This window comes from Anopheles maculipalpis, chromosome 3RL (genome assembly GCF_943734695.1).
Source record: "Anopheles maculipalpis chromosome 3RL, idAnoMacuDA_375_x, whole genome shotgun sequence".
Taxonomy (NCBI): Eukaryota; Metazoa; Arthropoda; class Insecta; order Diptera; family Culicidae; genus Anopheles; species Anopheles maculipalpis.
The window spans coordinates 89221352-89241890 of NC_064872.1; the positions used below are offsets into that span (position 1 = coordinate 89221352).

At 44.4% G+C, this 20539-nt stretch overlaps 3 protein-coding genes across 3 annotated transcripts; all 3 read left to right on the plus strand.

Annotated features, from left to right (window-relative positions):
• Positions 1-132: 132 nt before the first annotated feature.
• On the plus strand, positions 133-1207 carry LOC126562582 (clavesin-2-like). Its single transcript, XM_050219131.1, has 2 exons — positions 133-887; positions 953-1207. The coding sequence occupies exons 1-2, from the start codon at positions 147-149 to the stop codon at positions 1205-1207; spliced, it is 996 nt and encodes a 331-aa protein (XP_050075088.1). The 5' UTR covers positions 133-146.
• Positions 1208-9213: 8006 nt separating this feature from the next.
• On the plus strand, positions 9214-10942 carry LOC126562598 (alpha-tocopherol transfer protein-like). Its single transcript, XM_050219145.1, has 2 exons — positions 9214-9942; positions 10688-10942. The coding sequence occupies exons 1-2, from the start codon at positions 9214-9216 to the stop codon at positions 10940-10942; spliced, it is 984 nt and encodes a 327-aa protein (XP_050075102.1).
• A 6357-nt stretch (positions 10943-17299) lies between these two features.
• LOC126561164 (clavesin-1-like) lies at positions 17300-20539 on the plus strand. The gene is made up of 2 exons (XM_050217111.1): positions 17300-17435; positions 19530-20539. Exons 1-2 carry the CDS (start codon positions 17300-17302, stop codon positions 20501-20503), a joined length of 1110 nt encoding a protein of 369 aa, XP_050073068.1. The 3' UTR covers positions 20504-20539.

Below are 20539 nucleotides of genomic sequence, written 5' to 3' on the forward strand. Positions count from 1 at the left end.
ATCGATCGTGCGGCTCGCAGATTCATTTCATCTCGATCGGTCGTTCGGTACGGTTGTTCTCTCGTACAGTGCGCGGACACAGCAAGTGCAGTGCAAAGTGTGGTGTGATCTTCACAGTGTGGTTACAGAAAGGGTGCGTCAACATCATGCCGAGTGACGAGCTAGTGGTGCTTCCGGCACCGAACCTCGATAAAGCCCCCGCCCGCTACGATAACGAGATCGACGAGCTGGATGCACACTGTCAGCAATTAGCGCGGGACTTTCTGCGCGAAAACCCGACTATCCGTGAGCAGAGCCTGGCGCAGTTGCGTGACTGGATCGCGAAGCATCCGAGCATTAAGCGGTGCCGTACCGATGCACGCTTTCTGTTGCGCTTCCTGCGCACGAAGAAGTACTCGTTCATCAATGCGTCCCACATGCTGGAGCGTTATCTGTCGTGTCGTGTGGTACATCCGCATTGGTTTAAGGGACTGGACATTGAAGATCGCGAGATGTGTAGCCTGGTGGAGGCAGGGTTTTTGTATCCGTTGCTGGAGAAGGATGCTCGCGGTAGGACAGTGATTTTTGGCGATGCGGGCACGCTCGACCCGAAAGTGTACACCGTTGGGCACGGGAGCCGGATGCACATGTTGGTGGGTGAAACGTTGTACGATGACGCGTCGGTGCAGTGTGCTGGGTTTGTGTTGGTGTACGATCTTTCTGGGATTACGATGGGAATGTTGGGACTGGTGACGTTGAACGATATTCGTGATCTTGCGACGTACCTCAACAACGCTGTGCCGATGCGTATTCAGGAGCTTCACTTTGTCAACACACCGAGCCTGGCGCTGAAGATAGCCAACTACACGTTGGCCCTGATGAACGAGAAACTGCGCAATCGTATCATGGTAAGAGAGGACTCACATTTTTTTTATGTTTCTGCGAGGCCTAACGAGTCTTTTCCTGTTCACAGTGTCATCGCAGTTGGGAGGATCTTCACAAAAAGGTGGACAAACGATTGATTCCCCAGGAGTACGGTGGCGTTATCCCGAAGGATGAACACATTGCGGCATTCAAGAAGCGTTGCCACATCTACCGTCCACAGTTGCTCGCACTGGACGAGATGGACTTTGAGGTTGGACGAGATTTGGACAGTTGTAAAAAGTCGATCGCGGCTGAGATTGAAACAGGCACCATTGGAAGCTTCCGCAAGTTGCAGCTAGACTAGAAGTGTGCCCTTTCGGAAGTATAAGGTTTAAAATAATGGGTTCTCTTAGACTGTGATGTATCTCTTGGTTGTTTTTTTGTTAACATATAATCCCGATTGATTTCGTGTTTGCCTTAAATACTTATTACACTAAGGAAAAATGGTGGATAGAAGAAACTTCTTTCACATTCCCTCCATACGGTAAAGATTCGTGTAAGTTTTCATACCTCAAAGCTTGGAAAGGTTTGGCAGCGTCTAGCAGTAGCAGCTGTTGACATTGCGCGCAATGGTAATAATTAGCACCTGGCGGAATAGAGCGATGGAACCACCATTCGGGTGGGTAAAACAAAAGGTTTCTTTTTCATCATCATCATCACCATCATCGTGGGTGCGTCGTGTTCGATGTGACCAGAAATGATAATCTTTATTCAAGGATGACCCTCGCACGAGGTGTGAAGGATAAAGTTTGTATAACGATGTAAATTTTGACCGGTTGATGAGTTGCAAGAAGCATGAGGTTTGAACAATGTGTATATTTGTACAATAAATATTCTATCGAAATAAAAGAAAGCATTTTGATTGGAAATCGGACAGCGCATTTGGGTGATTTGATAAATAAGATAATTATGAACAGATGAATTGATCCGCAGAATAGCGGAAGTGAAAATCTCGCACAAAAATTCAATCATGCTTTGGCCAAGCATTGTTATGCGTAGCATACATTCGTAATGTATTCCTAAACATTCTTCCTAGTTCACGAAATCATTGGAAATTACGTGCAGTGAATAACATAACACCCAACATAGTCATTTTGACGTCACAATAACGTTCTATGTACCGTAACAAATTAATTTAAAAATAAAATGAAGCGTTTTACGCACCAGCTAGATCAGGCGCCTAAACGTATGCTATTTGACAAAGGCTGGTGTCAAAATTAGACAACATCATTGCATACCTTTAGGGGTACTAAGCATTTTTCTTCGAAAACGATTAACGGTCGTGGTAAGAAACACGTTTACCTGCTAATCGTCGTCTTACTGAGGCATCTTCCTAACAGCAGCTAGTGCTCGGCAGCAGTTACAATGTTAACACTTGCCAATTCACTGTACAAACATTCAATATTACTTCTGCATTCATTATTTTGTCCCTACCCGGTTTAACTGCATTCCCGTGCAGAAAATCGATTAATTGGTGCTGTTTTGCTTTCCACGAGAGAAGATTCATCATTTCTCCCAAAAAGTTTTGTTGTACTGTTTTCTCTGTAAACTGTAAACAATCTGTGTAATAATTTAAGCACTTTGTGTCTATCACAAAAAGTGCTAATAGAGAGCATTAGAAGAATAAGGAAGTAAATTGACAGGACAAATGATTTTTTCTAATACGAGTAAACCCATCCATCCATGTACCTATTTAATTGAACTTATCTTTTATTCATCAGAAAGCCATAAACAAAATAGTAATGCCCTCATAACTCAACCGAAACCAGCAACAGCAATCAATCGTCCCTTCCCTTGTCAACAAAATACCTTAACGTGCAGCAGATTTTACTACCAACCATTTCACATCGCACTTACGAGACTTACATGCAAAGCATCAGCATCATCGATCGTATTCGGCCGTTGTCAAGTACGTTCCTTGCGAAGCAGAAGATTTCCGTTGCCAAAGCCCTTTGCCACGCTCATCCGGTAATTGGACTCCTCCGAAAACAGAAAAAGGACGCCGAAACACTACCACAACCACCACTGTTGCGAACTTGGTTTAGCAACTTTTGATTGATTCTCGGTAAACTCATGAATTATGAATAGCTCGATACACCCGGTACACCACGCATTGTGGCAGAAGAGTTGGTGCACACATTGCCTAGGCAAACGAAATTGTACACCCCACCGGTGGGGTGTACCGGAAAGGGGGTGGTTTGTATCGTGCACGTGTGTGTTTTGTTGGCACCGGTGTTACGATCGGTCGATCGGTCGTCGTATTGACCTTAGGTCGGCGAAGGAAACGCCAAACACATAATGGGGATTCAAAACGCAACTCTCCAACCTTCTTCTTTAGGGGGAGTTGGATTTTGAAAGGTAGTGGGAGTGAAGAGGTGGTGATCTAATCATAACAAAGCCTACTAAGGTTACTACTACTGCTCATGCGAATACGATTTGCACCAACTCTCGATCGTACGCATCGGATTATTGAGAGATTTTTTTTACCAGAAAGAGAGAGAGAGAGAGAGAGAGAGAGAGAGAGAGAGAGAGAGAGAGAGAGAGAGAGAGAGAGAGCGATACAGTGAGGCTCAACACTTACTGCAGTGGTGGTTCAAAATTGTTTGTGTGATAAAATTATATACGGACGCAATTTATTATTATAAACGGAATAAAAATAATAAAATTCTTGACTGAAATCTTGACTGTTTTTTGTTGAAAATCGATTCCAAATAAAATAAAATTTGATCACAAAAAGAGACACATTACAAATGTGATGTGATTATTATAATACTGTGAATTTTTACAAGTACACTAAATCTCTTAAAGTATGCAAATAAATTAATAAACTTTTTTAATAAATCAAAATGTCTACCAAATCTCGCTTTAAAACAGTACACATTTACGATCTTTTCGTTTTCCCGTCAGCCATTTTTTCCGAGACCACCGCCTTACCGACATCTTCATCTTGCAGACAACGTGCAAATCCCCTTCCCTCTTGCGCATGGGGGTCTTATATCGTGACTGTTTGTTTGGGCCGCAGTCTCGCACCGCTTTTTCCAGACTTTGCCGGCAAGATCTGTCTCTGCGAGCGTTAATTCCTGCGTTGACCACGGTACCGATCGGTTGTGATCAGCGCGAACTCCCAGCGTTTTCTCCCCCCCAGCAAGTTTGCCGTCGCCGTACCTTGCGACGGTGTTTGCGGTGCAAAAGTGACCCCTCGGAAAACAGTGCGTGCGTGTGTGTTGTGTTGAGAGTGAAGAGTTTGTCACCGACGGAGTAGTGCTACGTAACGTTTGCTTGGTGTGCTCTTTTAAGACGCGCACCACTTTCGAGACGTTCGAAGCCGTTTGTCGAGGCCACTGAAAACCGTCCCTGCAAGGATTACGCCCGGACAGCAACAAAAGCTTAACAAACTCCAGAGCGAAAAGTGAGTGCAAATTGCAAAAAAAGTGTGTGATTTTGTTTTTTTACGACTCGACTCTTCCTAGACCCCCTCTGTCGAGGGGACCAAGCATGTCAGCGTCGCCTGTTAGCGCACCGGGGTGACCTAATGATGTGTGGTTCCCATTCCGTTGGTGACCTTTTTAGCGTGCTAAGGATGCATGCTCATTAGGCTACCCGTTGAGACTTGGGAAGGTGGTTTTTGGTACGACCTTTTGACATCCGATCGCCAACAAGCACTCGAGTGAAATGTAGCACTCGGGTGCACAGCACAGATTGGTCATCATTACAGTGCATGGTAAAGATATTAAGAAAAAAAAAACAGCTCCTAATGATTGGCAAACCTTTAGTATAGTAGCAATTCACGGCTTCACGGTTGGTTTCATGCTATGTTTGGCTTACTTTATACTGGAGCCTGATCAATAGATGCGTCCGTCGGTCACATACCACTACCCATTGCACTGTGGTGCAACCAGATTAGCCCACCAACCTCTACGAAAAACCAACCCCTCGCAATCGAAAGGGAAGGGGAAAGCGAGCAGCTTTATTTTGTTTGTATACTCCGGTTGATACTATTACCCAAAGGCCGTATCCCTCCCTTGTGCGCCTTTCACTCGATCATGCTCGTGTGTGAGTTGCAGCAGTATGGTAGGATCGTGAGTTCGGGAAAGGAAGGAACTGGGTTGCAGGGTGCGTGTATGTTTGTGTCCAAACGAACTGCTTCTTTGTTGGAGGTTGAACACACACTGTACGGCACTCGATCGCTTCTCATTGAGCAGCGCTAGTCGCGATCGATTGCATAATTTCAAGCAACACGAATAGCCGACTAGCCGACTGGCTAACTATGGGGTCAGTCAGCCAATGTTGTGTAGGCAGGTTCAAGAAACTCGCCCTATCCAGTTCTTAGTGATCGGGTTGTAAACGACCAGAGGAGACTGGATGTCTCTGTGCGGTTCTGCGCTTCACAACGAGGACTTGTAACATCTGCTTTCCGTTAAACGCTCTGCATCTGCTTGACACTCCAAAAGAGTTTGATAAATCACTTCGGCGAGGATCGCCGCCGGATCGTATACGAGAGCCTGAGTCAACTTACTTATAACTTGGCCATTTATCATGACGTCTCGATTCTGAAGAAACTGAAAGCGAAGATAAGCAAAAAAAAGTCAGAGCATTATCCATAGATTTGGTTCCTGGTTCATGACATAATTCACGATGGGTGGACTCCACCAACTACACCCTGCAATGGAATCTCGCCTCCACTAGGGGGACACATAGGGATATTCACACTCACATTAAGCAGGTGTTTGTCTGTCGACGGTTTTGCGAACGATGCAGCGTCATATTTATGAACCGCGCGAGTTCCACCGCTGTGTTTACGGCTTGGGAAAAGTATGGAATTTTTATTTTTAAAGCTGCCATTCCATACATGTTTTCTTGGCAACAAACGCGCTACCACTCCAGGAAGATCGGTTTAGATGATTTTCTAGCAGCAATAAGACCTGATCGCTGGCTGATGATAACCAGCAGAGAAACAGCTGACAAGAAAAATCAAACAGAAAGTCATTACTAATCATCGGACACAACGATCATGTTTGGCGTCGAATAAGCGGCTTTATTTTACAAATAAGCTGTTTTACATTCCAATATTTAGACTTCCTTTCAACACGGCATTCATTATAAATATGTTTTATAGCACAAAAATTCCTTTTGCTTTAATTTTTTCTCTCAAAATTCACGCTCTGAATCAGATTGGATTAGTGAAATCAATTCTTCAAGGTTTAGGAAAGTTACAGATAATAAACAGCCGACCTCCGGTACTTTCCCGCCCTCTACTCCATCTCGATCACCTTCACGTGCTGCTCTCCGATGCTGATCGGATTGAATTTCCACCCGTCCTTCGGTGCGCATCAAAGAAAGGATACGATTTTTTTTCTTTTTTTGACAACTCATCGTTGTCTAATTTTGTCCATCAAAAGCGAAGCAATTCGTTGCAGATCACAGAGGCTGCTGCTGCTTCGCAATCGAGAGCCTTCACCGGCATGAAAGGTACTAGTCGATCACGATCACGAATCTGACCAAACACTTCTTTCATTACATCCTGCGGTGACGGAGCAAAATCTTTGACCTCGTGCAAAGGGGCGTGTGTGCTAGCGTCATGCGATATTTCGTCGCCAAAATTTCCGGTGGTCCGCTTACTAAAAACAATCAAACTTTTGTTAAACACAAAGAGGCCACAAACAAAGCGAAAAAAGGAAATTAAGAGCTGTTCTTCAAATGAACTCTATTCGTTGCAGGTTCAAGATCTCATACATGCTTATTAGGTGGTTATTATCTACGTACTTCAGTCGTGGAAAACTACGTCAGTCATGTCTTAGTACAATTTTACGCTTGATTACTTCATTCTCGAGTGATTGGACCGTAACAAATTGAACACAATTTCAAAAGAACATGATTATTTTCGTCAATCTTTTCGCATGGGAAGGTTTATGAAGTATACTAACTCTACAATATTATTTAATTCGCATTCTTCAGCTGTTTCTGCTGAAAGACGAAGCTGTTAAAAATGGCTGCGTAATTACCAGGCACATTTTTCTTTCCAACCAACCAAGTAATATAATCCATTTGGTGCCGAATACCAATCCTTACTCATCTTAGTACACAACTCGAGCACGTACTCCACCTGTACGTTCCCATCCTGGGAAACTCTCAAGTGACCTTTGGTGCCATACGTCACACGGCTCCCGGTTACATAGCTTTCCTCCTTCCAATCGATCCTCTTCATTACCAAAACGCAGTGGTTTACGTACATAAATAGGCCACAAAAGCGTCGTCGTTGCTGTTGGTTGGTGTGGGTGGCCTTTTGTCGGAGGAACTGGAGCAGATAATTTCTCTTCCGGTGCGATGCGATGGCGGTAAAAATAGACTATATTTACTCGCATGATTTACCGGCTATAAGCAGGCGATGGGGGTGTGTTGCGTTTTTGTTTTTCGTGAAATTTTGTCGGAAGGCGTGTGTGCCAATGTGGGCCAATAAAGAACCCTGCCGAGATACTCCCCATCCTAAAACCTTCCGGAGACTAAGCAATTAATGCGCTTGGTATTAATTACACATTCTTCACTCGTTTTTCTTCTGTCGATCGATCGATACGATCGATCGTATGGTGAACGAGCGTGATTAAGCATTCTGGGCGGAAGCTCTGGAACTCGTCAACTCATCAAGAGCTCGTTTTTCCTATTTCGGGACGGGCACGCGGTATGCGTTTTCCTTTCGCGAAGACACTTCACCGGAATTGGCCAAGAAATTGGTGGTCTGTGACACACATGTATTGCTGGTGCACGGTAAGTGTTTAATGGAATTCCACCGGTTGAGTTAAGCCGGGAGGTTCCTAGTTTGGTAATGAGTTGATTCGTGCCAAGATTAGCTGATGAAGATGCTTCAGACACGCAGCAGACTCGGAGGTAAAATGTAAAAGTACACGTCTGGCATGAGGGGCAAGCAGTCTGGCATTAGGGGAACGCTCATTATAATCCGATGCGTAGCAATAATACTCTATAAATGGGTTTTATTTGGCTCACTGTCGAAAACACGTGCCTGAGCCGAATGCGGAATTATGCTTTTGGACGTTCAACGCTATGGAATGTAGATAAAATGCGATCTATTGTGGTGAAATTCTTTTCAAGAGGGAGTGCTTTGAAATCTAAAGGCGAACTTAAAGAGAAAATCGTACTTGAGCTCGTTAAAAAAACAAATTGTTAGTTGGGACCTCTTCTAATATTTGTTGTATGATTTATTAAATTGAATTCAATCTGAAGAATTAGTATATGTCAAAACCTATTGATTTATACAAAAAATTGACACATTTTTGTGTCCACTACTGTATAAAATTGACCAAGAAAAAGTATTCCGCCTTATTGCCTTTACTCACGTAACATACTTTTTTGTGTTCAATTTTTCAAGCTGTCTCACTACAATACCCCTCATTATCGAAACAGTATTTGGATATCAATAGGTACTCTTCGAATGAATAAAAAAAAGTACAATGTCCAGATAGTTTGAAGGCCCTCCGCTTTTGCCTAACGGATCGACCATCATCCAACTTCAGCGTAGTCGAGGTCAAGTTCATGTGCGTACGATTCCTCTGCCAATGGAACCGCCATGAACGGTTTAGTGCGTTCGCCACAAAGCAGCCGACGCTACATTAGCTACAAAATCCATCAAGGAAGAAAAGGGCGTGGAATTGTTTGTGCTGAAGCACCAGGAAGAATTTATCCGACGCTCTGTTAAGTTCTTCCGCCCAATCAGTGTCATGTTGGATAAGTATTTCCGGCTTGTGTTTATGTGAATATCAGACAACGTTTGACACACTTATGGTAACGGAAGGTAATGTAAGAACCAAACTCTTCAAACATTACACAATGCAATAAGGCCACGATTATCGTTTAAGGGTCACAGTTAGTGACTCAGTTTTGCAATCGTTTACACGGTTGATTCTCTGGAACCAAACATCAACCTACTACCACCTAAATAACCTTCGATACGATTCAATATTTAACTGTAAACGGAGAAGGAGATCGCGTTGCACTTAAAAATATTTACTTCTTCAATAAATACGCCAAGATGCTTTTAATTGCATACTGCACGGCGCACAATCGATTCAATATTGATTCATAGCCGTTTTATGAAATCATTCATTGTCCATCTGTGCACATGGTCCCCTCAGCCTTTTTTCAGTCAGGGAACCTCATGTTTACCGAAACTATTCGATTCCCTTTTCAAGGTCGATCGGAGTGAGAAACTATAATTTATTAATAGCCGACTCTCTTCATTCAGCTCCTACTAAAACGATCGATTTCTTCCCCTTGTCACACAGAGCAAACAGCGCCGCAATGGATAACGACACGACGGTCTACAGCAACTGTGCCAGCCCGGCCAGCTACCAGCAGTACACCTGGACGCTAACGGACAAGCTGCGTAAGACAGCCAAATCGGAGCTGCGCGAGGACGAACATCTGCGAGCGCAAGGTTTGGCGCAGATGCGCGAGTTCATCGCCAAGAGTCCACACATCAAGCGCTGCCGCACCGACGCACTGTTTCTGCTTCGGTTTCTCCGCACGAAGAAGTACTCGATCCCGCAGGCGTGCGCCATGCTGGAGAAGTATCTCACCGTGCGCCAGGCCAACCCGGCCTGGTACCATCGGATGGATATAGAGGATCCGGAAATTGAGGCAATCATCGACGGCGGGTACATTGTGCCGCTGCCCGAGCGTGACGATCATGGCCGGCAGGTGGTACTGTCGGTGGCGGGAAATCTTGATCTGAGTCGGGTGTCTTCCGCACTGTTGGCGAAGGTTCACTTCATGGTGCAGGAGGTGCTGGCGGACGATGAGCAGTCACAGATCTGTGGCTACGTGCACTGTGTGGATGAGCGGGAGCTGTCGATGAAGCTGATGGGCATGTGGTCGCTGGTGGACATTAAGAAGGTGGCCGATTGCATACAGAACGGGCTGCCGAATCGTATCAATGGATTTAATCTGATCGGTCTACCGTCAACGGCTGCCACGCTGCTCGAGTTCTGCGTCTCACTGTTGAGTGATAAGCTGCGCAAGCGAATCAACGTAAGTAAAGGGATTGTGGGAGAGCCAGTCCCAGGCCTACTCCAGGTCTTTTGTACGAACTTCGATATTAGTTTGGACCCAGACGGCTTCTGACATTTAAAAAGTGGACTTAATGACATAACCAAAATGATAAAGAATCCCAGTGGCAGATTATTGCTTGAGAGGAACACAAAAATCATAAGAGCAAGAGGTTATTTATAACTGTAGACAGTAATCGTTCTACATGACGCCAACCACATAAGAACCATATCCCTCGCCGTACGATCTGCCTCAGAGACCATAACAATCAAACCAATAACGACGTTGCAAAACTGTGCGACTCGCAACCAATGTCCATTCCAATCGCGATGCTAGAAGTGCCTTTAACCGGTTTATTCGCGGCGAAGACATTTTCTCCCCGAACAAGCCTCCATTTTGACAGTAAGGTCACAGTGAAAAACTCCACGATCACGTGATACCGGTCTTTCAGGGTCACTATCACCAACCGGGGGGGAGTTCACTTTTTTGTTTTTTTGAGCTCAAACGTGTTGGATCCATAAAAATGTAGCAGCAGCATCTCTGCAGAAAAGGCTGGCCCCAGAAGATCAGAACACAACCTTCGTTTTTTTTTTTTCATCGAATGCAGGTTTTTGGATGGTGGATAGTGCAACACGAAACGCTTAAAATGTTTGAAAAGATTTGCATTTTAAATTTCTTTAACCATTTATTTACACCCCGCTTCTTTCGTCCCCCCACACTCGTTCAGCTTTTCCGCACCGTGGACGACTTTGCTGGCAAGATAAATCGCAAAATTCTACCCAAGGAGTATGGTGGCACTGTGCCAATGGCGGACATGATCGCACAATTCAAGGAACGCTGCCGCCAGAAGCGAGCCCAGCTCTTGGCTATGGATGAGATGTGCATCGAACTGTCAAAGGTACCGGGACATTGTGCGGATTCGTGCCGTCGGGATATGGAGGCTGGTATGATCGGAAGCTTCCGCAAGCTGGAGGTCGATTAAGTGGAAGCGCATGGATTTTTAGCATTAGGATGAGATTGTATTATATTACCCCATTTGCTACATATTTGCTTCTTTAGTGTTAAGATGAAACAGACGTCCGGGACACACATTAACAGATTCATATATTTGTTATGGGAACTCTATGGGTGGTACATTTATATATATATTTGCAGACGAAACATATCTAATCGCGTGAATTAATGAATTGCTTCAGAATTGATTATTCTACTCGTACATCACCTTACTACCGGATGTCCTTACTAGGGGGACGATATAGACGCGAGATCTCTGAATCCGGTGCTATTCAGCGGCACCAGAAAACAGAACAAACTCAAGAGCAACATGAATCGCTTCTCAATACGCTCCAATTTTCTCCCATACCCCAACTCTAAAACTGTGATTTTGTTTAATTATGTCATGTTCGTTTAGCCTTCGAAGAAACAAAAAACGATCAATTTCTGCGTGTCTAGGATAGCTTACCGATTCGGTTGGACATCTGTTGTCACTGTAACGGCTTCAAAGGCTTTTGCCTGAAGCCGAAGCTAGCTACCTGCGATTGCGTAACGGCGCAACAATCCTAATTGCTATCAAAAGCACGCGTAACTGTGGTGCAGCGGGACAGACAAAAAAAAAAAGATGTACGTTACATTAAATCATAATCGACATACGAATAAAATGGATGGTGTAAAAGAAAAGCTAACCCAACACGCAAGCGTCTAACAAGAGAAAGAGCTAGTTACGAGCTGCTTATATGGTTTGACAGTTTTGCTATCCACCTGCTTGTTTGAAGATGGAAGAATGAAAGAAAAAAAAGGCCTCTCGGGAGGAGGAAGGAGCGTTTTCAAACCTCCCCAATAAAGGGAACACGCCAAACACACCAGATGGATGGTGCACTGATAAGGAAATGGGTAAGTACACGTGTACAAGAGGCGATCATAAAAAAAGCACTTCGAAATGCACGCTACCCCACAGCAAAGCACCACGATCACGAGTCGATCGAGTGAAAAGCGTGGAAAGGAAAATGAATGCCGCTTTTCTTGATGACTCTTTCGTGCGCAGTTGCACACTATGACGCATTATGCAATCCACAATCGCTTTCGAACGGACGGTGGTGAGTGTGTGTGTGTGGGTGTGTGCGGTAAGCGATTTAGTAGCTGCTATGCTTTTATTGACTTCCTGAAAATGCGACATCCATCAATGTGCCTTTAGAGAACAAGATACTCTGCACACGTTTCTCTGTTGATCTTTCGCCATTAAGTGAACTCTCAGAAGAAGGTCGACTGCTTGGTACCGTCTGTCTGCGCACAGATTTTATCGGATTGAGCGAATCCGCGAAGCAACCTTAACTCGTGCGTAACCTTAGATCGCCTGGGGGACGAGGACATCTCGAATTATAAGAAAAAGCCGGGCAAGACCACCCAAATTAGTAAACCCTCCCCTCCCATTCGTCGACGAAACGGTAGCGGTCGCCCAAAACGGTGATGTGAAAACATGTCCACCCTGATCGTTGTGCATCGCCGCACCACTCACCCTTTTCTTGATCGTAGCGGACCGGAGCGCGGGTGAAAAGCCGCCAAACAGGTTCGTGTGGTTTGGGCCGTTTGGTGATTGGTCATTTTCCAAGCCATGGCCAACGCTATGACTCGATGACTCGGATTGGGGTTGTTCACATGCGCCCTTTTGCCACTGCGTGTGTGTGGTTCGTGTGTGCGTTCGTTCTAATCTCGTGGCAAAAAATGGAAATTTGCACAAGTGAGTTCTAAGCATGCGGCTTTAACCTGGTAGGGGCGCCGTACATCATTATCGTAGCACGTCCGGTGTGACGGTGAGGTTTGCCTCAACCTGAATTTTCTCCAGAACGCTGAGTGCATTTGCTAATTGAATTGGTGGGATGAAAGTGGGGCAATTTTTTTGTATTCAAGCGTTAGAAACTTTTGAATTTGGATTTCAGGTACGAAACGAAAAACATACATGAAAAGGCGTCAAAGAAATTGTATTTTTTCTAATAAAAGTAAAACATAATAAAATCAATATTCTTTCTACATCGTTTAACTATGTACCATTGGCTTGTTTTGCAATAAAATGCAAGAATCTTTTTGTAATATTTTTAATATTAATTTCTAGAAATAAAATAACCAATAACGATTGCGAACGAATTTCACTGAACTTAAAATAGTTTAAAATAAAACATCGATTCAACATGACCGCAGTACACCCCACCGTGCCAAGCGCTTATAACATCGAAACATCGCTAATTGCAGTTGGGTTGACGCGTAAGTTTTTGTGTAGTTTGCAGATAGTTTTTCAGAGCATCGAGTCTGAATATTAAATTTTAAACCATTATTTTACAAGTAAATGATTTAATTAGTACATATTTTATGAGCTTTTTCCGATGATATGTCTGCTTCTTATGAATTACAGAGCTTAAAATTGCTTCTCTGTAACTCGCAGAAGAAAAATTACCCCAAAATCGTCGAAATTACTTACAAACATACTTAACAAGCCATTGGTTTTGTTTGCAAACACACAATTTCCAGTTAAAAATAGCTATTCCGATCATAATACTTCAATTAGTATTTGCTTTATATAATCCAGTCTGATGTCGTAATGATAGAAAGCATATTGCAAGTTTAGAAAAAAATCTCTTTAACTTTCCTTTATCTAACCTCCTATATTAAAGATTGGATCAACACAGACTTCACTTCCTCAATTAAACTTCTTGCTCGCACCAAATGACTCTTTTTTGTGAACCCTCATTACGTACCAATCGTTTTTGACGATTTGTTAATTTTCTTAGATGCTAACAAAAAAGGTGATGAGGCCAGAGAGCGCCAAGCTGCCCACAAAAACAGCTTAAGAATCAGCAGCATACCCAGCAACAAGTACAAAGAACCTGTTTGCTTTTTTCTCATCTCCCAAACTCCCCACTAACGGGTCTCTAGCTGTGTAAGATTGAGCTCGCTCTCCGTTCGAAAGTGAGTGGATCATTGTGTGGAACCTCCTGAAACCGCAACCACGTCGCCCTTGCGAAACGAAAGTGAAATTTCCCAACCCACAGAGAGCGGACTAGCAAAGGGAAGAAAATTGCACCACACGATACATACGTACGACGTACGCACACATGCAGTGATAGGTTTTATGGGGAGGGCACCCTTTTCTTTTTGGCAAGTGCGTTCAGAGAGAGAGAGAGACCCTTTTCGATTCGCTGATGTCGGAACGGTTCGTTTTCCGTCATTTCCTTTTTCTTTGGCAAACAACGACGCAACTTTCGCACGTTCAACGACCCAATCCGCATTGCGTGCAGGGACCCCCCCATACACGCACGCACACAGACTGGGACCGGTTTTCCTTCCTATCTCTAGCTTGCAGTTTCGTTGAGACTTTTCCCTCCCAGTGTACCTTAGTAGCCATCCAATCGGAAAAGGGAGATTCGATCGGGAGCAGCCCGAGCTTCCTCAAGCTCCCAATTTAGGTTAAGGTCCTTAACCTTTACCATGATCTTGCCCGTACTTTCGCTTGCGCACCGGTCTGCGAACGAACGAAACAAAAGCGAGTACCGGAAAAATAATACCCTGTCGGGTGTTTGGCTCTGGCTGGGCGGAAAAAATCGCCTTGTGAGAAGGGTAGCTTGTGATTTATATTTCGCTAGCTTCGGTTCGGAAAATCGATCGAAGGTTATAATTTATTTTCCAACTACACCACCCACTATTACACCAAGCAGCGTTTAGTTTAGCTTTCCAAATGCACATACATGTTTTGTTAATGTATTTTAAATTTAAAACCGTTCAACCGGCTTAAAACTCACGCATGTGGAAACTTAATGTTCGCAGTGTGTGGGTGTGTTTGTATCATTTATTTTATTTCACCCTAATTGTTAGCCGAATTTTTACCAATTAAAAGCAACTTTTATTACGGTGGCAATATTGTGTGTACAAAAGACTTCAACGAAGATATAAGCGAGAAGCGTCAGTTTGGAGTCAAAAGAAGATTTTCTTAAATGAAATAAAAAAGGAAATTGTACAAAACTTTTATTGCAGAGAGACTGTTCATTCGAACACGAAAGACATCAACGAAACGGGAAGCGAGAAACCTCAATTTGAACAAACCATTTTTGTAAGAATAAAATAAAAGTAAATTTTTCCCATTTTTTTCTGTAAAGAAACTAAAACCAACCAACACGTGTCTGTTCGGTCCATACCTCAAAAACCTACGCATGAGCAATCCGCGCAGCGAAAGTTTTACGCCTGTACGCCTCAACCGAACTTCCACCTCGCGGGTTGCTCGGTTACTTATGTATGCGTAGACCCGCTTTTTCGAACGATCGCATCAGCGCTGCCGTTGTGTTGGTGTGTCTTAATCGGACACGTTTCATCTCTCGCTTACCATCTCATTCAACTCTCTCTCTCTCTCTCTCTCTTTCTCTGTTCATAACGGTGGAGCTTCAATGGATACACGACCGGGGGGCCTCCAGGTGGCCAACCAGTATCTGGCGCTACAACCAGCACGCACGGTCACAGTCTGCTTTGATCCGTCTCGGAATTCGGAAGTGTGTCGTACCAGCACCACCCGGCCGTCCGTCCAACACCCAAAAAAAAGTCCCATTCCGCCTAAAGAAAACCACCCGAGCCAACACCCCCTTTTTTGAAATACATTCCCCCGCACAACGGTTCGAATTCCCTTTTTCCCTTCCCCGAGCGTGTATTTGTGTGTGTTTTGTGTGTGTGTGCGTTTGTGAGTGTGTTTTCAGTGTGGTGATTAAATTTCTCCCAAAAAAAAAAGCCGTGATTTTCGGCATTTTCTTCTTGTGACAACATCCCGACGACGATACAGCACAAAGCGCACACAGGCATCCTCATCACGGGCGAACGAGAAATATAGTTTTCGGAGTTAATTACACGGATTAGCAGCAGAACTGACGTACAAAAAAGTGAGTTTCTGATAGAGAAGAAAAAAAGGCGAAGGAGTGTTTAAGGGTTGATCGGCGAGTGACGTCAAAGGAGAGGCCAAAACGTCACGAAGTCATTGATTCGAGCGTTAAACCGGATTTTGAGACCATATTTCGTTAGTCTCTAAAGTGAAGGCGCCCGCATTCAAAGATTCATCTGCCACAAGCCAGTACCAGTGGTCAAACAAACCTTCGCCGCTAATGCCAAACACACATTGGCATTGGGCGATACAAGGTCCACGATACAAAGCTTTCCAGAGGTGTGAACTGAAACCCTCCTTTCGAGCGAAACTGGCACTGGTTGTTGTTAAGGGCTCACCCTGCTGGAGATGTCACCTAGACATTGAGCGTTGAACTCTCGGTAGTGATTTGCTTCGCGTTTCTTAGGGTGTGGTGTGGAGCATACGCTCAAGTATTTCCTTCTCGATGGCAAACACTCGTCCGTTCTGGGTGTTGATTAGTGTCGCACCTCGATCGTTTGCCTATTTCAAATACGGATAACAGGAACCTGATAAATGGATAAGCCGGAGCTGGATGATGTGTCTTTACGTCACTATAAAAGCGTAACATCGATCATTTCGGGCTCCTCGACGAATGTCGAGGTCATCTTTTTAAACCATCGCGAAAGGTTTTATCGGGCTTCATAACGATAATCTTCGAAAGCCTCTGCCAAACTCCAAATTATAAGAGGAAATTAAAGCTATCATGCATTATTTCGCATGCTCCAAATATTTTTCGGGCAATTATTTCGCTTCATACTACCCCATATGCAAACAAGCGAAGCAATCTCCCCAGTAGGATTGCTCGATGGTAAAAAATTCTTCAAATTCGTTTAATGGAGCACAAAAGCTGCGCTCATTATAATTTAACTGTGAGCTTTTGATTTGTTATTTTTTCGGCTACATGACCTAATTTTTACGATCAAAAGGAAACAGCCAAGAAAAGCCAACGTGCAGTACTGGTAAAAGCAAAAAAAGAAGCTCACAAATCAACCCCAAAAAACACAAGCTAGTCTCTACCTCATTGTCTACCACTCTTCGCATCTTACTGGCGAACAAAATATAGGAAAACTCCAAACTGAACACAACTGAACGACCGGAAAAGAAGAAGATGATCACCAAGCGGGCGAAAGGCACGTCGAGGGTAAACTACGAAAACTAAAAAAGGGATCTCTGTGATGAAGAGAAACTTTCTCTTTTCGTTTGCGAGAGATCACTTCCATCGGTGCGAGTGCGGCAGCAAGCTACAGTTTTAGGGGAAACCCAAAAGGACACACGAAAGGTTTTCCAAAGACATTTTGCTTTGTTGAAGGAACTGTTTTTCGCTTGTTCCGCATCGCGTCCAACAGAGAAAAAACCGGTCCTGACCTAACGGAAAGGAAATGGAAACGGTAAACTGCATCACGATCGGGGATGGCATTCGTGTTCGACATTCGCACACAGCTGGCAAACATGACACAAGACTGGATTGAACTGCGGACGGGAGAAAAGATCTCACTTTCAAGAACTCGTACCTTTAAGGGCACTCGCGCACAGCGAAACAGCGAATGTAGGTTAGTTCCGATCACGAGTTTGTTGACCTGTGCTTCGCAAGCGTGTGCGGGAACGGTACGATGAAGTTCGATCCAGTCCGGAAATCCTACCCACAAAGCGCGGATGCAGCAATTCGCAGACGTTGGGTTTAGCTTCAATTTTGGAATTTATTTCTCCAATGTTTTTCGCAGGAAAATGCGCTAATTGCAATTTTCTAACATGCTAAAATCTAAAAAGAAACAACAATAAACTTCTTTTTCTTTGTCTAATTCCAGCAAGAGAATGTGTTGCGTTGTTTGTTGATCGTTTCTGGTGGCGATCACGTGTCGCTGAGTCACAGGAAGAAATTCAACTTGTGGCAGACATACAGCATAAAATGTTAATCACGTCGCCAAGACAACACAACACTTCCTTCCCATTGTAAGGGACCTTGTTTGGCTTGGTGGACAGCGAAATCGTTGCTGCAGTCGGGCGAGCTTTCATTACATGCATCCATATCCTATGTAACGGGGCATTGTTCCTTGGTAATAATGGCGTCGTGTTTTTTTTTTACGTCTTGCGTCGGTGTTGCGTACACAGAGTAATACTTTTAGAAAGCATTGCTTTAATTACCAGCGACACATACACGGACGCACGTTTTTATTCCGATTCCGGTTGGCTCTGGTGACCATTAGACAGAAAGTCAGAGCGTTAGACGAGGAAGTTAGCATGCAATGTTAATTGGTTTTACGTAAATGTGATGGTACGATCGGGTGGGCGAAACGTCATTAGTGTGATTTTTATCAAACTCACTTTCTGGGTGACTGAAGCGGATAACGGATTGTGAAGCCATCCTCTCATGCAGAAACAATATTTCTATTATCTGCGGGCTTTGCTAGCCAATATACAAAAAAAGGCTCCATTCAAAACTGATGGCATTTGGTGCCGTAATCAGTTGTGGTGCTATAAGAAAAAAAACTGCAGCACGGGGAGGCGCCGTGCCATTTTTTTGTATATTTATGTTTGACCTTCTTTTTGATTTGTGCAAGCATCCCCTCTATGCCTTAGAGATCGTAGTATATATGAGTCTGTAGGTCTGCATTAGTCATCTCTTGCCTCCGAAAAAGGGATCTCCAATATGAAACACTGTCGCCGGCCAAGATCGTCACACAACAATTGAATCCCAAAATAGCTTAGCTTTGAAAAAGAAAGTTTCATATTCTGTCAAGTCTCACATAACCTCACTCAATGCTGGCGAGTGTGAATGGATGTTATCTGTCACAACACGCAGCAATTCACCCAGCTCGCACACATTGCCCAGCTTGACGATACTTTCCCTACGCCAGGTTAAACCGGTTCAGATCTTTTGCTGTCACAGGGGAGGCCACAGCCACGGCCGATTACTGACGTAACAACGGTGATGTGTGTCAATTTGCCAACACACGCATATACTGAGGTCTCATACTGACTTCTCACAGAGATCTCTCACATTCGAGAAGTTCCGCCACATTTGCGGGGTTCAGCGAATGGTGTAAGTAGATCACAGTTAGTCAAGCTTGCCATGACCGAAAAATGCTCGTGCCTGCCGGCTACAGATGTTCTACTATGAAGGGTTTGTGGATCAAAGAAGGAAGTGGTGACCTTTTCGAAGGATGGTGGCAATATTAGCTGCTAGGTTGGTTGCCTGCATAACCGTAATCTTTGCATGTGGTAGGATGTACAGGTCCAAAATCTATTTGCAAGAGAAAAAAGTAGCTCCTCCGATATTCTTTCCGAAGAAAACGTTACAAAACTTGTCTGGTAAAGGATGCAAACTCACAACACTCTTCATGTTACGTTTGATCGATGATTCTATAATTAGCGCTGTCATGCGATTATAAACCTCAACCTCAACCATAAGCGAAGGCTAGCAAACATAAACGATCAATTTGATGCTTTAAATGGAGTGTTAAATAGTGAGCAGTCAACTTGCATCACTAAACAGCAGCGGTTGATGTTTGGGAGAAAGTACTAAAACCATGCGTCATTTCAAGGTTGCGATCCGGTCATACCGATTACGCGTATTTATTAAATTGCATAATTTCACACCATACTTATGCATCTCCTCTTCTTTCAATCTACCTCCTTGCAGTGACCGATAAAATCGACCTCAACAAAGCACCTGAAAACTATGCCCCGTACACCTTCAATCTTTCGGACAAGTTCAAAATTATGGCACAGGATGAGTTGCGCGAAGATGACGATATGCGTGACAACGCACTGAAGCAGTTCCGCGAATGGATCGCCAAACATCCACTGATCCGCAAGTGTCGTACCGATGCACCGTTCCTGTTGAGATTCTTACGGACGAAAAAGTTCTCCATTCCGGCCGCGACAGAGATGTTCGAGAAGTACCTAACGATCAGACAGGTCTATCCGCATTGGTTCTTCAAGCTCGACATTAATGATCCGGATCTGGAGGCGATCATCGACAGTGGCTATCTGTTCCCGCTGCCAGAGCGTGATGAGCAGGGCCGGAAGATTATCTTCTCCAACGCGGGAAAGTTTGATACGAGTCGGTTCACCTCGGCTCAGCTGATTAAAATTCACTCGATGGTGCTGGAGGCGCTACAGGACGAGGAAGAGTCACAGATCTCGGGCTACATTCACGTGACGGATGATTCGGAGCTGAATATTGGATTTTTGGGCATTTGGTCGTTTACGGATATCCGCAATCTGGCCCACTGTGTGCAAAACTCGTTGCCGATGCGTCAGAAGGAGAATCACTTCGTTAACCTGCCCTCGTTCGCGAACAAGCTGTCCGAGTTCATTCTGTCGGTGTTGAGCGAGAAGCTGCGCAACCGTGTCTTTGTGCATCGAGGCTGGGATGAGCTGAAGACGAAGATCAATCCGAAACTGCTGCCCAAGGAGTACGGTGGCACTGTGCCGGTGGCGGAGTGTGTCGCACTGTTCAAGAAGCAGCTCAAGGAGCGCCGTGATGTTGTGCTAGCGTTGGACGAGATGGAGATCGAGATCAACAAGAGTACGATCCCGTGGGCTGACAGTACGGATGCGGACATTGCGAGTGGTGTCATCGGAAGCTTCCGCAAGCTGGAAGTGGACTAAGATTTCAGGACTCCCTCTCTCTCTGTCTCTCTCTCT

Bases quoted from the DNA above. Each gene is read 5' to 3' on its own strand.
- LOC126562582 (XM_050219131.1), top strand. From the start codon at position 147: ATGCCGAGTGACGAGCTAGTGGTGCTTCCGGCACCGAACCTCGATAAA. The intron at 888-952 runs GTAAGAGAGGAC...TCCTGTTCACAG, and splicing joins AACTGCGCAATCGTATCATG to TGTCATCGCAGTTGGGAGGA.
- LOC126562598 (XM_050219145.1), top strand. From the start codon at position 9,214: ATGGATAACGACACGACGGTCTACAGCAACTGTGCCAGCCCGGCCAGC. The intron at 9,943-10,687 runs GTAAGTAAAGGG...ACACTCGTTCAG, and splicing joins AGCTGCGCAAGCGAATCAAC to CTTTTCCGCACCGTGGACGA.
- LOC126561164 (XM_050217111.1), top strand. From the start codon at position 17,300: ATGGCATTCGTGTTCGACATTCGCACACAGCTGGCAAACATGACACAA. The intron at 17,436-19,529 runs GTAGGTTAGTTC...ACCTCCTTGCAG, and splicing joins CGCACAGCGAAACAGCGAAT to TGACCGATAAAATCGACCTC.